Genomic DNA, 18,190 nt, shown 5'->3' with positions numbered 1-18,190 from the left:
CAATACTTCTGAATCTCTATGTCAAACTATAAGCAAGATACCAATTTTCAAACCACAAAACCACTGTATAAATTGCTGTATAAATTTAAAAAATGCTCACTACCAAAAAAGCATGATTATTTGTAGTCATATAATTAACATGCATTGGCTCATCAGTTGTGCCATAAAGCCAAATGGAAACACGGCTTTCTAATGCATATATATAGGTTTTTTTTAATGAGTGTAATTTAGGTCTCGGACATGTAAGCAAATTAGTCCAGTCTAATGAATGTGAGTTGTGTGATAGTAACCATGGGCATGCACTTAGTTCATTACAAATTCATGGGTTTAATTTTTATTATGGAGGTGTCAGCTAATAAATTGCATGCTCATTAGGGGAAGTGAAGAGTAGGCATGCTACCCAGTAAGACTTGGCAGTTGACATGTGACAAACAACTGGCTTCTGTAACTTTAATTCTTTCAGTTCGTTTTCCATACATTGATACCAAGTTGAGTTTAATATATGTTCATATTATCTGCTTGTTTCTAAGATGTTAGCGTCTGAAGAAACTAGTTCTTTTATGTTCGCTGTCTCAGTATGTAAAGCTTTCTCCATCAGACTTTTCTGACAATGAAAATAAGCTGAACTGGAGCAGAGGAGAGGAGCAAGGAGAGGGGAACACAGAAATGTGTTGCAAGCTTATACATGTCCAGTGTAATGGGCCTTGGGTTTAGACTTGGGTCTCACATCCCCCCAGCATGTAACCCCGTAGGTTATACTTTCAGCATCTCATTCCTACAGTTAGTTCGCTGGAAAAATCCATTTTTACACACTCGTGCTTTATGGAAATTCTGTGTAAATGCCCAAAAGCTGAAGAATGTTCTGAACTAGTATCGCTTGTTTAATTATTACTATATTTTGCCTGTTGGTATTCCTACCTTTTGGGCTTTTCTTCTCTCTTTTGTGTTCAGGAGACCGAAAGCTAGACTGTCTTCACTTTGCTGACGTCAGTGAAACTTAGTTAGGAAGGGACTTTACAAAACTGTTGTAGCTTTTCTTTTGGGATTTTGATAGCAATTCGTATGTCTTTTTTTAATAAAGTTATTAAAATTTTAGATCACAGCATTTTAGCGGGCAGTTCACATCAATTCATAGTATTGTCTCTGGCTCAGTTGTGTAACTGAAAACATGCAGAATCCAAACCAGAAGAGCAGCTCGTCCTTCCCTGTTTGCTAAGTTTGTGGTGACCCATAGGCTCTTGTGAACGGTGATCCCGTTGTCCTTCCATAGTATTTCTTTCCAGTATGAAGCTCCATTTTTTTTAGTGTGCAGGGAATACTGAAATGGTTTAGCATTTTCTCTTGACTTACTGAAGTATTCTTCAGTGAAGTGGTGAGCAGGACTTAAATATTTTAAGGAGCTGGACTTAATACATCTTTAAAGTGAGTCTATTACTTACAGGCTTACTCAGTATGTTGTAGCACCTTGAAGCTGTTTTTGACATAGTATTATATTTTCAAAATAACCTAACTATTTTGAATAGGGAGATTTTCTAGTATTTCTTGGTGATTGGTGCTGCTAAATCCATTCAACTAAATTTATTCACTATGCTGCAGTCTGCCCATAGTGGTAAAACTGAAGACCCTATATAACATCTTTGTGATAGCATTAACCGAGACAATACTTCAGAATGCTTGGATGAAATACATGTACCTAGAAACCATTTAGTAAGCTATAAATCTTTTTCTGGCTTTTATGTTTTCAAAGAATAATCTTCAGTGAATTATGGCCATAAAATACGTGCATCCAAAGTGCTTTGTGATAAATGTTGCTTTACTTATCTCAAAACTATGTGTGCAAAGTTTTCTAAGTCCTACTTAAAACAATTAATAAATATTTTGAATTATAACATTAATAACCTATACGGTGTTTTTTACCTTACTTGCTTTAACAAATGGCTTTAATATATATTGTGTGGTGTATACACAGCATATGTACAGTGACCATGATGTGATGCTATGCTGCAATGTGTATGTTTAAGCTTGCATTTTAAAGCAGTTGCTGAATTGTGAGCTGTGCTGAGATAATGACCCTTTCATATCTCAGAGTTTTCTGGACTCACTGAAATTTCCATAGACTTGAAATTGTGTAGTTTTGCTAACAAAGGCTACACACGCATGGCAAACTCAGTGACTTATCTTCAGACTGCCTTAATCGTTTTGTGATTTTAAATATAGAATCTTAAGTATTTCCTCAATTTCCTCATGAGCAATAAGACAACTATTGTGCATAGTAAAGGTGAAGTTCAGTCAGAGGAACAGTGAGGAGGTCCTGGTAAGGGCACAAGCAGATAAAAGTATCAGTGATGGTAGAAAAAACACTTCAACCCACATTTTATTAGAGAACTATAAACTTGGAAATGACTGGTGCTGAACTGATGCTTCATTACCTGCATCTGACAGGAAGATTTAACTGTGTGCTTGTGCTGAATTTTCTGAACAAGGACCAGATTCTGTATTTAAAAGATAAAGGCAAATAAATCCACTCCAACATTTCTTCTGGTATCCCATGAAAGGCTTACAGTATATATGCAAATCAATGTACGTGGCTATAGCATTTAATGAATCTTTCTGTCAAGTCAGAATAGGTGGCATGTATTAGGAAGTAATGGATATTTCTAATTTTTTCCAGTAAGAGTCATTTTGCCCAGCTGTTTAAAAGGTAGCAGTACACATTCATGTTTTTTCAGTGCAATATAATATAAAATATTTGAACCTCTTAGAAATTGATATAAACTTGTTCTTCACTACAAGATACTTTTAAAGCTACTTTGTACATCTAATACTTACTAACTATTCACATTTGTAAATGAAGGCACTCCTAAAACATTATTCAGTGCATCTGTTTCCTTGCATTTTTATTATCTTAATCAACACAAATATATTTGCTAGATTTTGTCTGTAAAATACTTGGCCTATAAATTTACTAAAATATTTTAAAAAATTTAACTTAATGCCTACTGTAAAGTCAAACATGGGTGTTTTCACAGCTACTTTAGTGATATATACACTGCATTTCAGTGGACTGAATATTAATTTGGGGAAGACAAATAAAAATTATCCCTGACTAACTTAAGGCTGAATTAATTAAAAAACTAATTGAACACATTAAACATAATATGTAGTATTTCAGATAAAGTTTTCTGTGATTAGAATAGCACTGCAGTATCTGGGACAAGTACCATAAGGGATATGGTGATCCAAACAAACTTCTAAAGGTAGCTACGATATGATTCCTGAAATACAGTAATATTTCTTAGTAATGTTTCTCAAATATTTGGTTGTAAGGAGCAAAGCAAGTTAGGCACATAATCTGGCAATCTGCCTTTTAAAAAATAGCTATATGATTTTATAAAAGGCACCTAGTGCCAGCATTCTCTAGATATATACAGTAGTAATAATTTATTAAATGTTACTTGTGGTTCTGCACATTGTACTGGCAGAATATCTTGTTTGTTTGAATTTAATGAGTCCACTTAATTGATCCACTCACAGGGAAGAATTTTAGCAAAAGAAATGATGTCTTTTACTTAATGCTGAAGTTTCCTAAATAAATATTTACATATTTCTCTTCATGATGCAGAATATAAATATGTTGGTAAGCCTATCAAAATTATTTCTTTGCAGGTCGTGTGTATGCTGTCTTGTCCAAAAGAGAAGGCAGAGTGTTACAAGAGGAGATGAAAGAGGGGACGGATGTGTTTATTATTAAGGCAGTCCTGCCAGTAGCAGAAAGCTTTGGTTTTGCTGATGAAATCAGGAAGAGAACTAGTGGCCTGGCCAGTCCACAGCTGGTGTTCAGCCACTGGGAGGTAAAAATATCTATTCACTCCATCTGCTTTGGTGTTCTATTTCCTGTAGATGTGGCAGACTGGAATAATAAGCGGAAAAGGTTAAGTTTTGGTCAAGACATTTGATTAATTCCTTTTTGAAATGAAGAGGAAAAAATGTAGCTTTGTATTAGTCTTATTTGCTTTTACAGATACGCTGTTCAGAAAAGTATTTATATTTTGTTTAGATGGGATGCTTTTTTATTTCAGTAGAAAGTCCTTGACAAATGAAACTGATTCTTCATAAACTTGCTTTCCTGAACTTTTTTAATGAGTTCTCTGGTAAACTTGTTTGTGAAGTGGAAAAAAAACCCAAAAAAACCCAACCTACCACTAATAGAAAATGTAACAACACATCTAATGCATATGAAAGTTAACCTTTTAGGGGTTATCAGGGACTTAAGTCATTTTTTGTCCTTACATATTCCAAGTCAGCATATATTTTCATAGTTAAAGGCAAAGGGAATAGATTTCATTCTTTCAAAATTAAGTCTGGTGATAGTAAGTGGAGGTATGCTCAAAATCATTCCATTTGACCATCTTTGTCACTTAAAGAAATGAAGATGTGAAAGTGAAGGTGTAAAGGAAACATGCAATAAAGGAGTGTCAGCAGCTGAGAGCGCACTGTGTTTTGTTCCTATGGTGTGGACAGTAGATCTTCAAGGAGAAATATAAAAAGCTGTAAATCAGAGTTCCTTGTTCAAGGAGAACAAACCTGCATTGTAGGGCTCCTCAGAAGACACACTGAAGGAGCCAAAAATGGGTTCAAGGTCAGTGGGTATAAGCTTTTCACATGAAATTTTTAAAAGAACTAAAATCTAAGTTTTTCTGTTTGGGTTATTTGTGGGGGGTTTTTTAAGTCGGTTCCTTTACTTGCTGTTGGGACCACAGAAACTTTTGTAAATGGATTAGAAAGTCTTTTATTTTTGTTTGTTTTTCTTTCATCTTCTGACTTATTTTGTGACCTCAAATGACAAGTCTCTGAATACAAACAGCTACAGATTTTTGAGCTCAGTAATACTCTGTGCAGTTGCCAGCTATGGTCCGTTTACCACTGTTGCTCTCCGAAGTACGGGCTGGTTTTTCACATGGTGTGGATTCTTCCTCACTTCCTGTAGCTAAATTGTCCTAATAGGTAGTATCTGTTAAATACTTCACTCGCAGTATTTCTTTGTTAGTAATTATTGTAACTGGCTCAGGAATTTTATGTGGATGCTAGTGGAAAAGGGGGATCTCTGCAAACCAGCTGAGTCACGTGCTGTCAAAAAAGCTGGGAATCCTTGAAACAGTACACTTGGAAAAGTACGTTATGTCTTCCTTGGCAATGATACCTTACTGGTGTTAGAAAATGCAGTGGACCAGAGACTTATCTCTCCTCCCTCAATACTGATTCATTTAATCTTCTTGTAACTAAGTCGAACTTTAGAGAGAAACACGGGAGGGGAAAAACAGAGCTACACTGAATGAAAAAAAGAAAAAGAAAGGCAACCCCCATAAAGGTCTATGCGCAAAAAAAAAGAGATAAAGCAACAACTTTTTGAATATAGGGATCTCGCTGTAAGCCAGTAACAGGTTAGGTACCTCAAACCAATGAGCGTTGGCAGTATTGCATTGCAGTAGTTTTGTCAGTTTTGGATGTTCTCATCTGAAGTGCAGCTGGTGAGGTTCTATGGCTTAACTGATCTTTTGTCTGAACAGCCTCTGATATCAGTGCGCTAAAGGAATATCAGTCAGAAGGACGTTAATTCCAGCTAGCCATTGTTTTGTGCCAGTTTCTTTAGGATTTGTAGCTACTGTGCTCCAATACTAAGCAAAAACATAAACCCCTTGCCTCTCTGACCTTCCCTTATATCCCTAAATCTTGGCATATATGTTCACTGTGTCTGATGTTATGAATTTCACATAAGAAAATGTTTACACATAATTATAGATATGCATAGGAGAGGGAGATTTGAACAACTGGCAACGTTTTCTAAAATTGACCCTCAGGAGAGATTATAATGACAGCTAGTATGTTAAAATGTAGTGGTGGTAGGAAAAATGATTGTGTAATCCAGTCACCTTTCCACCTGGCAAATCTGTCAGTGGGGAGAGTTGGGTTTTTTGTCACATTGAAAGTCATGCTTACATATTTTTGTGACAAAACAAGCCTTTTACTAAGCTACTAAGCCATGTTGGCTCTGTGCAGCAGTGGCAGAGGAAGTGCATTCTACTCTCGCATCATCATCAGAATTGCTAAATAAATACAATTTTCAGAATCTGTAGTGGTGGTGTGACAGAGAAACCAGAAAAAATGGTAGTGTGTCTCAAATCATGAGTAATTTATAGAGTTCTTCTCTGTTTCTTTTTCTTTCTGTATTCTGCTACAAACAAAACAAAACCCCCAAATAAATAAAAAACCCTATCAGGTTTCATCAGTTATTAGGCATGACTCTGACAGTGCTACATTACTGATGGATTATGATGAGATATATATACACACACACACGTGATAAACACCAGCATTTTATTTGAATCCCCATTATTTAATGTAAGATAATATGATGTGAACTCTGTCTATGTAATCTTACACTATGTTTTCCTTAGTGTTAAAAAAGGAAAGGGAGTGCAGTAGCTACTTGGTTTTGTTTTGTATTTCCTATGTTGCCAAGTGTATGGTTGCTGTTTTAATTGCATAGTATCCAAACCCTTCCATGACATTCTGAATTAATTCTGTGTTAGTGGTGTTTTCTCAGTGTGCTTGGCTCATTAGCTGAGTACCTGGGACATGTGTTTCTCTACACATATTCCTTCTACGTGGTGTTATCCCCATTTTACAGATAGTGAAATAGACTCTTTCTGGTACTTTTAAACTTTTAAGTATTTAATCTCATGGAAATCACATGCTTAAGGTATGTTTAAAGAAATTAGGTTGAATTCATTTTTTTAATTCTTCTGTTTCATTAATATGATTTGTAGATTATAAACACAGGAAGGTCAATGATAGGGCCTACATTTAAACGGAGCCATTTTGGTCTCTGGGAAAATGAAATTACCATTTTTTTTTTTCTTCAGTTATTGAATGTATTTTGTATAGTTCAGATTGCTCCAGCCCCAGGGGATGGAGCAATACGCGTATCAAGGTCTATCTTGTCAGATACTCCTTTTTTATTCATTTCTCTGTCATGCTTATAAAGTTTATTCCTGCCTGTAGAGGATGGCACCAAATAACCATTAGTAGGAGCTTTCAGTTTTGTCTCAGTTTAAACTAACCAATTTTAAAAGTTAGTCAAGTATTTTCCTTTATGATATCCCTAAGCAAATGTTAAGTGTATTGGGTTTACTTGGCCCTATTTTCTTGGATTTCAACATAAACTTCCATCTGAATTCTTAGTTTAAAATATATACCTTTGGGATAATTATGAACTCCTACTTTTTTTAATCCCTGAGTTAATAATACACCTTCAATGAGTGTATGTGTTTGCCTGAGCCTGTTTCCTTGCTCTCTCTTGATTCTTTGCAGTTACATCTTCCACTCAGTCATGTAATTTTATCTTAATCATAAGATTCTTTGAACACGAAGGTATTTGTGATTGCACAATGCTTAGAATAATGGAGCTCTAATCCCATTTGGGAAACCTGTGTTATAGTAAAAAAAAATGCATATGGCTCTATTCAGATGCTGATTGAATTCTCAGCAAGTGCAGAAATTGTCAAAGACAATTACCGGTTGTAAAATTGTGAAATGTATAGTATTCCTGTTAACTTGCTTCTTTTACATTGCATAATGATTGGCTATTAGATGCTTTTATTCTCGTGGGAGCATGGGCAAACTGTAAACACATGTTTAATCTGAATTTTTTTTCAGTATCCCTCCTAAGTAGAATAGTGTCTAGAATGTGCTTTAGGGCTCTGGAGAAAGGTAAGAGAAGGACTGCATGTAATAAGTAGTAAGAATATGAGGCGTTCTGAGTCTGGAAGTTTACTATTTTGACTTTTAATTCATTCCTTCCGAAATAACTCAGAAAATGAGGGCTTAATATAGACGTTGCTGGATGAGATTGTTAGGCCTGCATTAAACAGGAAGCAGACTAAGGTAAGGAGGGAGACTAAGAGAATCTATACTGGGTTTGAACGCCAACGTTACATACATCACTGTGCCAGTGACAGTTTAGGCATGTAAATGAATTCTAGGAGTATCCGGGAGCCTTTCAAATCTAAAAAGCTCATTGTATTGAGCAGGACATCTGAAGCTAGTTAAAATAGTACATAAAAGTGGTAGTGGTGTGTCTTTAGTTTTCCCTCTCAATACATATTTCTTGATTAATAGGAAAAATGCAAGAGTAGAGCTACAGATCTCCTTTTTCCTTTCCAATTCCCGAATTCCTGTTTGTAGCTACTGATTGAAGTCAAGGCTAAAGCTCAGTTGTCAATGATTGAGACACAAACAAAGATGATGCTCTTGAGCCAAAATGTACTTGTATGAGTTTATTTTATAACTAAATGTGTAAATGATCACTATTACAATATTTATTGGAAGAGGAGTTCTCATGTCTGACTTCAGGCGTTTTAAGGCCTCAGCAGTTTCCTTAATATGTTGTGAATGAGATCTCTGAATTATGAAATACTTCTGGATGCTCATTTTACTTTGTAGGGAATCTACGCCTAATACATCTCTGTAGTCTAAACCTCTAAGGTTTGACTGCATGGTATGCTGTATCTCCTTAAACCTCCTGTCTCTCAAAGAAAATGAAAAGTTATGAATCCGATACTTTTTTCATTTTTTATTTTTTTTCAAGATAGCTATGGATATGAAGTGAATTTTTCTGTTGGGTTTATATCTTCCATCTCTCTTGCTTGCTCTTTTTTTTTAAACTGTATTTTTGCAAAACCTTGTAATTTGACAAGCAAGAGCTGTTGAAAGAAAATACTTCTAAGGAATACAGAGAGAAATAAAATCGGGAGACTTTTTTCAAGCTAGTTATGAAGAGAGCAACCCGTTTTCACACTTTCTTTTAAATGCCTGTGTAAAAGTATATATGATAACCTTGAGAAGATGATACATCGTGCTTATTTGTTTGATACATAAATTGATCTACAGTGATGCAAGGTGGTAGCATTTTGTGAAGCCAAGATTTGACTAAAAAGGTAATCAAACAATTGGTAAAAAGGGAGGCTGAAAATTAGTTGTGGTTTTTTTTCTTTCAGGATGTGAAATAGAGATTAGTTATTTATAAAATAGGCAAGCTGGTACACAAAGTATGTGGTGCAATGTGAAAGTTTGTGTTTTAACAAAATAACTCTGACTTGTTTTTATTTTGAGAACATTTATGTGTAGGTGCTTCTGTAAAATTCTATAGCATATTGTAGAAATTTTTCCTCCCACCCTCTGCTGCTTAATCCTCATCCCCAGCATGATGCTTTGTGCAAGTGTTTCAGGTGCTCAGCACTGCCCACAGTCACTCAGTACTCCTAAGCAGGAAAGGGGGTGATACCTGCTTTCCACTATGATGGAATGGGTGCAGCAAAACAGAGAAGCTGAATCTGCAGAGAGAATATTCTCTGCCTTTCTGAATAGGAAGCATTTGGGCCTTTAAAGGCTTACAGAGGAATAAGATACCTGTTACGAAAAGGTTTTTCACGGAATAAAACCAGTAAGACCCCATAGTTGGTTAAACAACAGCCAAGAATAAGACAAAACCTTGTAGAATCTTTTCTGGAGATTTTAAGTTGTGGTTTCATTCAAGGACAGGCTGAGATCCTGGCAGCTTTGAATGGCAGAATTAGCAAAATGGCAAAATTAGTAGTAAGTAACAAAAATTAGTAATAAGTTTTTACCTGTGCTTCAGTTGTGTATTTCTAAGCAGAAGTATTTCAACACTATAGTACAGAAATCACTTGAAAAATGGTATTCAGACTGCTCTGCAGTGCAGGTTATGGCAGCTCCTAGCCATATGCCAGCATCACAGCATTTTCCCTGGGGTTGATGGAAGGCAACTGCTGATGCGGAGATTGCTTTTGAAGTTGTAAAATGCCATCTTAAAACACTGCTCTAGGGTCTGTATGTTCTTTCACATGGAAGTAAGGAATGACTTGGAAAACTACCTGGAAGTAAGGAATGACTTGGAAGACTACGTGTCCGTACAGGCACTAGCATGGTACGTGTTAGGCGGTAGCTCACTGCCAGCGCTGCTTTCCTGACTCTGTAGCTGCTTGGGTTAAATACAGGCATTAGCCAGGCACTTGTGTTCCTCTGCACTGCACTGTGTGATGCTCAGGGAAGGCCCCACTTACTGAGATGGTGGGTCTTGCTGGGTCTGAGGTCACAGGAGGAGTGTCGTCAAGAAATTAGCCTCATTCCACTTTTGAGATTGTCATCTTCTCCCTGTCCCTCCTCCACATCCCAAAAATGTACGAGGCGCTGTTTGGAGCCCACCCCAGTCCACCTGAGCTCAGCCTTACCGGGTACCCTGCCTGGTGGTCTCTGTTCTGGGAGCACACTGCCGGTATCCAAATGGCCTCGCACCGTTCGGTGATGCTCAGAAGTGCAGAAGCGCCCAGTATATTACCCAAAACCCAGCAGTTAACAGGTTTTCAAGGTCACGTTTCACATAAACCTGTGCAAAATTCTGTCATTTTACCTGAAAGATAGAGGTAATTTCCATTTGGCAGGGCTGCGTCAGACATCTAAGGCATGCATATGAGCTGAAGCCTTTTAGTTGCAGTCTGCGTCATTACTAAGGGATGGACACCATTTCAACTGTGGATGTTCTTGAAGTATCTTTCTAGCATCAATTTTTCTAAGGTAGAAAGGATTCTGATACACTGAAGCTTGTATCATCTTTGAAATTGTGCATAATTCTTCTGAAAAAAAGCTTCTGGCACAATGTTTTTCCTGGCATGCTAAGGGCTGCCTGCGGTAGTGCCCAGTCACACTGAATTTAGTGGTTCTTGGGATTTCTTATTAAGCCGTTCACAAAGGCCATAATATTCTTGCTGGTCTTACAGTCTTCATTGGGCAGTGTAAGACTGCTCTTTCTATTCATGGTCCAGCTAAAGCTTTTTCCACACTGATGGTATTTGGCTCAAAAGAAATTTTCTGTCCTCATCAGACAGTAAGGACCAGGAGGGGAAGCGCTACTAGGAACATGGCTGTGTTCCCAGCTCTGCCTGACCTTTTGGATGAACTAGGCAGATCCCTTCTGTTTGCTTTTGATGCTTCGCTCAACCTTGTTTTGCATAATTAATCTCTGCCTTAGGCAGAGACTGTTTCATACCAGCGTTTTGTGAAACGCACTAGACAATGGGACCCCGATCACTATTGGAGCCATCTGGGTGCCACTGAAATGCAAATAATAAATCACCCTCAAATTGAGGCTTAAAATTCCAAGTCCTCTTGAATTGGAAGTGATCTGTTCTAACTCAAATCTTATTGAAATGTTTGATTGGCTTACATAATCATTTGCAGAATTTAGTACACACTGTGTTGTCTTTCAATATTAACATAGTATGCTCGTAGTATTTGTACTTTTATGGATTAATTATTACAGGTATTCAGATTATGTCTCATAAAGGTACAGGCATTTATTGTTTTAATAATGAATGTGTAGGTTGTTAGGCTAAAAGCAAGTGACAGCTGTTTTTTGCCTATGCTACTCTGCATGCTGTTACTAAACAAGTCTTATGAGACTTCATTGTTTGGGTGTGTTGTTTTGAATATTTTTGATATTTAATGAAACATTTTGCTTTAGAATGATGTCTTTTTCTCAAGAATACCCTTGCACTTACAGTATTTGAAGTAATCTTTTCACTTCTTTTGAAATACCTTATCCCAGCTGACTTCATTATAAACAGTTTTATTTATACCTAGAGTGGGCTTATAGTTCTGTGTGTGTGGAACACACTCTTCAGCAGGTATTTGACTGTTTGTTTTTTTAAGTATAATGGGATTCTAGTGATTTGTTTATCGACATACTTTAAACAAATTGTATCACCCAAGGCTTTTATAAAGTAGTTCAATGAAAATATTGTTAAACAATACTATTAAGGAACATTTCCACCACTTAAGAGTTGCATTTGCAATAACAGATTTAAGAATTGTATCAGCTGCTGTGCACTAATTTATTTTACTGTATTGCATTTTATATGGCTGCGAGAAAATACATGTTCTCTAATAAGAGTAAATGCTAGTCTGGTGATCCACTACAAAAATCTTGATTTATAATTCACTTTTTAAAAGGAATTGTTTTCAGAAGAGCCTTGTGGATCTAGTGTAGAAATATTTGGTAGTATTAACTAGGACGTGGTAACTGTCTTGCTGCTTTGTCGTGCACACTTTGGAGAAGTAATCATGTGTTCATTCTGGGCTGTTTGCAGTTAAGGCTGCTGTTGTCCCCATCAGATTATTCTGGTGTTGAATAATAAATAAGCATAGGCCAGTGGCTAGTTTTTGCTGTTATAAAATTAAAATTCACAAGTCCTAGCAAATGTTCCTGAAGAAAAGATAATGCTGAATTTTCTAGTTGTCAAATCGCACACAGTAGGTGGTATTTTAAAATATACTTTACCATAATGCTCACAGTACCATCATGTCATTGGTTTTACAGTGTCTTTCTCCTAATACTGGTTCCTCTTGACATCTTTTTGTTCGCTAAACTTGGGGTATGAACAGTTTGGCTGTGATAATTTTCTTGTCACCCCTGCTGAGTGGTTCCCAGACACACATGGCGCACAGGCAGAATGAGAGAAAGGCAGACTAAAGACCTTTAATAGAAAGTTAACTGGATTGCTTGAGTCACTTAAACATTTTCAGCTGTGAAAGACATAGTATTTTGAAATTCCAGTTCTGTTTCAATTAAAGTTCTTGTTTAGGAGTGTAACTTTTTGAGAAAGCTGTTAAGTTGTTATCACATTTCTGTTTTTAAAATTAATCTTAGGCTGTATATTTTAGTGTTGTACTGAAAAATTAGTATATGGACACTAAATAATTTTAAATTAAAAGTGACATGCAATATACAATAAGTAATGTGTGTGGGTGTCTTTTCTGCTTTGATCCTGTGGATCTTCCAGGATCCACAGTAAAGCCCTCTGTTAAATGGCTACATCATATTTCAGAAGGATTGGTCCATTTAGAATCTAATTAATCATTTAGGACTTTATCCAGGCAAAAACTCAGTTTCTGTCGTAGGTTCCAGAGTCATCCCTGTGCGGTTCCCATGAATACAAACAATAGCTCAGGGTCTAAAAAGCTTCTCGGCTCTGATTCCAGGAAACCCAGACCCACCATTCTGACAGCTGCGATTGTAAGCGAATTGATGACAATGCTTTTGGACCATTGTACGGAAACGTTTCTTTCTTTTGCTTGCTTGCACTGTATTCACAGAGTACGGGCGATGACGGGTGCCGCCTGCTGTACGCGTTTGCTTTGATTCATGATGTGAACAGAAGAGGGACGGTCTAGCTGTGCCCTCACCTCACTTACTTTAAAAAGAGTGAGAACTTTTAAAGAAGAAAACTCTTACTTTTTTCGTATCGCTGTGTCAGTAACACCTCTGTGTAGTTACCTTAGGGTTACGCTAACATGGCTATTTACTGACTCCTCAAGGGGGACGCACAGCTGATGCCCCGAGTTCCAGCAGACTCAGTAGATCTGGCTCGCTCTTTCTCATTACTTGCCCTGGTATGGTGATACAAATAATGTGTTCTAATTAACCTCATCTTTTGCAGTGTGTCCACACTGTTCAGATAGGTATGACCCTCGTAACAGAAGTTTTCAAATGCCACCATAACTTGCTCTAGAAGCAGTATGTAGCACCTGAGTTATTTAGGCAGGTTGAGAAGCAAAGCTCACTCCTGAGGTGGCTTTTGAAACCTAATTTAAGTCTCTTTACAGTGCTGTTGTGCATCATGTAGCAGTGCAAGGTTCACTCAGGGTTCTGTAGCCCTGTGCTGCAATAAGTTTGCAGGTTTATCCTTGCTGGCTGCTAAATACTAAACAGTACATGTATGTGAGCCTTCTGTTACATTGGCTTTCCTGAGAGCTAGAGATACTTGTTGAAGCATGACAAGTTATTATCAGTGGAAGAACTATCCAGTGCAAAACTTCACCTAACATTAGTAGAGCAAATCTTTCATAAATTATTGAAAGAAGCCTGTCTGTCAAACCTGGGGATTTTCTTAAACATCCATCACTACATCTAAATGTTTACAGGTAGATTAGATCTGTAAGTTCAATGTGGTGTATATACTTTTGGACTCCTCCGTTGTATTAATTCTTCAAGAACCACTGTTTCACTGTTTCTCTGTGGGCATAACTTCTGGGTATTAAATTTCTTGCTAATGTAAAATAAACTTCATCAAAGGGGGTAGTAACAGCCTTTTAAGTTATCATGGTTTGTAGCTGTATAATCTCCCTCAGCAGTACAGTCTGGAGCAAATCCACTGAGCATGAATCACCTTTTCTTATTCATGTGTTCTTGGACTTTGAAATTTTTGTTTGTTCAGCTCTTCAGGCAGATCATGAATGGGGAAGTCCCTGGTGGTTTTCCATCGTTAAGATGTTCAGTATGAACATCAATGCTACAACTTCATCAAATCAACATGCAATTTTTGCCCCAAAATTGGAAAAAAACCCAGTAGTCTTCCCCTTTCTTTTATTTCTAGTGCATAAAATGATGGTAAAACTTTCAAGCTCTCCGAGAGTGGGGACCATTCTTTTTTATTGATGTAAGCTATCAAGGAATCACCTTTAAGGTTCTAGGCACTGGTTATAAGGCCCTGTACAAGACATCAGAATGGGTATGACTCAGGCAGATTCTTCTATGGTTAGACAGTCCTTACTTTTATGTTAAATAAAAATGTGGAAACTTCTGGAAAGCTAAGTTTCATACTGTTTATTTCTGAGCTCTGCTTGCTTTTGGTTTTCAGCCAGACAACCCTATGCATAGTCATTTCCCACCTAAGTAATTGAGATTGGATGTCACTTTCAGCACGAGTAGTATTCCACTTAATTTACCAGGACTATGTATATACTTAACTTTAACAAAGTAGAACTATTTTTGTTGGTTTAGGGGCTTAATGTACTATTTTGCAGGATTGAACCTACAATGTTACCTAATATAAAATAGCCATATTCTGCCATAGCCATTTTCCTAACTCCCCATAAAGTGTAATTTGTTTGATTGTGTTAGGTGTTACTTAAGATGAGGTACTAAATTAGAACTTTACAAGTGTTGATATTTCTGGAGAAAATTGTCCATCTTAAGCCATGATTTTTTTAATGCCTGTTCTTGCTAGTTTGTGTAGCTTAAGCTTTAAAAAATTTTGCTTAGTTTGAAATGCTGTACAGCAATTAAAAGTATTTGTCAGAAGAAAAAGTTTATAACACTAGAAAAGGTCTATGACACTAAGCCAAAATTGGTAGTTTGGGGAAGTTTGTTCCTTCCTTGTTAGTTATTAATGTTAGTGCTAATATTGTATATTTCAGAAATTATTCTGGAGTGATGTCCTCAGTTATTATCATAAGTATCATGACTCTTACAGTAACTATACTTGTCTGCACTCCTTTTTCCATGAAGATTTTGTTTAAGAAATGGGTACAGTATTACCTTTGGGTTTTTCAGTAAAAATGTATTACTTGTAACTGCATCTTGTGAGGAAATCCACAATCATTTAAGTGAAATAAGTATTTTTGAAATTTGCAGCAGAACCTGAGTCACATAATATGGTCAATTTTTATCCCTTCCTAACGCTTATGTTTAGCATTCTTGGAAGGTGATCTTGTTATTTTTCACTAAGTTCCTTAATGCTTGTTAACTACAGTATTTTCACTCTGTTTTATGGTTAATTGTCCACTAAGGGGAAGGAAAGTTGAATCTCAGGACTATAACCCTATACAGTTTTGGTTGGTCACGCAGACATCAGTTCACTAGGGAGAATTTCCCAGATTTGATTACATATACATGTTATATGAGCTTAAGACTTGATGATTGCTCTTAACGACTTTGGAGTAATTTATGGTGCCTGCAACAGTTTAACATATGAGTAGAACTGAGGTGGATTCTTAGGAGCATAGAAATGGTGGGGGGGAGTGTCCTCCTTTTTCTTTAGGTCTTAAAACATTTACTTGGAAAACTAAAACTTCTTGAAGTAATATGAGAGTAACGGAATAAATTGTTATCTTTGGCTAGCTAGTTAAGCATTAAGCCTAGAATTTGTGTGAAATCTACATAGTCCAAAGGTAGAGAGTAAACATCTCTTCAGGTTTTCTTGGGGAATTAAAAATGTTGTAGTTTTGCTGTGCAGGATGAAATGAGGAAAGGTTTTAAAGACTTTGTAAGATAACTACATCTCTGGCGTACTCTCTGTGGTAGTCTGAGAAGTGTGGGGTATATAGGATGAACTGGGGATAAAGACAGGTCCAGTTATTCTCGGATCATATTAGATCTGAAATCTCTTCTAGAGGAGGGCCCCTGAGATATTAAACTGTGAGAACAGCTCTAGTAAATATGTTAGCACCAGAAACAATGATTTTTAAACCATCTGTCCAATTCATTGGGATTGAAGAACATAGGGCACAGAAATGAGCAGAAACCTTCAGTTCTTATAAATTCTAATAAAATCATAGCGAGATAATATTCCAAGTAAGGAATTCCTTCTTGAAAACTGAGAATTTTCTGAACATTTTTTGGGCATTATTTGCTGACTGGCAACTAAAATTGCTTTTTAAAATTATTTGTGTGCAGATAAATGAAATTGAATTTGAAAAGCTATTCTGGGCTTCTTATGTCAAGTGCTACACAGTGTATCTTAACTCTTGTTTTCTGCTTAAATAGCTAATTGCTGGCTTTCTAGCTGCACTGCTTTCATACTTCTCGACTTCAAAGACTGATTACCTGAAATGTACTAATAAACCTTTGTACTATTTTACTTTTTTTTTTTTCTTTTTATAGATCATTTCAAGTGACCCATTCTGGGTACCCACCACTGAGGAAGAATATTTGCACTTTGGGGAAAAGGCAGACTCGGAGAACCAGGCCCGCAAGTACATGAATGCAGTAAGAAAGCGAAAGGGACTTTATGTAGAAGAAAAAATTGTGGAGCACGCAGAAAAGCAAAGAACTCTCAGTAGAAATAAGTAGCTATGTCTGCTTCCTTTCTCTCCTGACTCAGCTAAGTACAGGTGGATTATTTTCTATGCAGCAGATTCAAAATTTCGTCTGGACTTTGTTCTTTGACACCACTTTTCTTCCATGCTATAATATCTGTGGCTTATGTTTTAATAAACTTAAGCCTTTCCAACTTTTATACAGAGGAGATAGTTTGTTTATTTATTTAAGTAAAATATAGGCATATTCATTGCAGTTGGTCTCAATTTTTAAAACCCTATTGAACTTTCTGTCACAGGATTAGGAACTCCTAATTTAATTTGTTTCTTTCTGATTTTATGAGATGTAATTACAGTTAGAGCTGGGTAGCTAGTTTGTTGGAAATAAACTATGCATTGAATTTAGCTCCTTAATGTTTTTGACTCTATTTTAAATTTGTTTTAATTTCTGTAATATATTTGTTACTCACCAGTTCTTTCCATAGTTATCTACATACAAATAGATGTAAGCCGATTAGGAGTTTCTAAACTATTTGTTTTACTCCATTCCTCAAGTAAGCAGTCATCTACAGCAGTAATGTATCTTCTTTGAATCAGAGGGCAAAAGTAGCACTTGTGGAAGACTAGGCACTGCAAACCAAGCAAGATTTGTCTTTTTCCCTCCTTAGAATACATCTTCTTATAAAGTTGATGTGATTATCCTAAGCTGGGAGCTGCTGTCTCTGAACTAGGCACACAGCTACCTCTGCCAATCCTGTGTGAGTGTTTACAGACTTGCAGAAATTTCTACCCATTCAGCCTGTTGTCTGGAATTCAGTGAAGGGAATTAGCTAAAGTGTCTTTGTTAATTGCAGAGCGTTCTGTTTCAGATAACCATGCAAATGGGTTGTCCTTTTCTTTCCAGAATTATAACCATCTCTTTAACTTGTGATTGCCTTGTACTCCTTTAGCACCTACTTGGTCTTTCTGAATAAATATTCTGTGTGTGCCAATTAATGCAGCAGGCAGAATTTACTAATATCAGTTTTGCTTCTTTTGGGAAAGAAAACTTAAGTTACTTGTTCCACGAGCAGAATGATTTTGAATGCTTAACTTCTATTTTAAATCACAGTCCTTTCTTTTCCAGCTTGTTTGCTTTCATTATGGAAATGTTTCCTTTTAAGATTGTGTTTATGAATTATTCAAGCAAATGAAATATTTGCCTTCCTTAGAAGGTTGTTCCATAAATTGCTGTTGT

The 18,190-nt window shown here is 36.5% G+C and overlaps 1 protein-coding gene across 2 annotated transcripts in view; it reads left to right on the top strand.

The window, feature by feature from the left end:
* Window positions 1-17,358, top strand: part of EFTUD1 (elongation factor Tu GTP binding domain containing 1) — an 80,026-nt gene extending 62,668 nt beyond the window's left edge. The window contains exons 18-19 of one of the 2 annotated variants that reach the window (XM_010291058.1): window positions 3,667-3,851; window positions 16,799-17,358. In XM_010291058.1, the coding sequence (XP_010289360.1) occupies window positions 3,667-3,851; window positions 16,799-16,987 (374 nt within the window). In that variant the 3' untranslated portion in view covers window positions 16,988-17,358. The remainder of the gene's footprint in view (window positions 1-3,666; window positions 3,852-16,798) is intronic. The other variant, XM_010291059.1, reaches the window with a different exon arrangement.
* The last annotated feature ends 832 nt before the right edge of the window (window positions 17,359-18,190 follow it).

The sequence above is a fragment of the Phaethon lepturus genome, unplaced genomic scaffold (genome assembly GCF_000687285.1).
Source record: "Phaethon lepturus isolate BGI_N335 unplaced genomic scaffold, ASM68728v1 scaffold39907, whole genome shotgun sequence".
NCBI classification, from domain to species: Eukaryota; Metazoa; Chordata; class Aves; order Phaethontiformes; family Phaethontidae; genus Phaethon; species Phaethon lepturus.
Note: the sequence above shows the minus strand (reverse complement) of the source record. Positions and strands in the feature narration are given on the sequence as shown.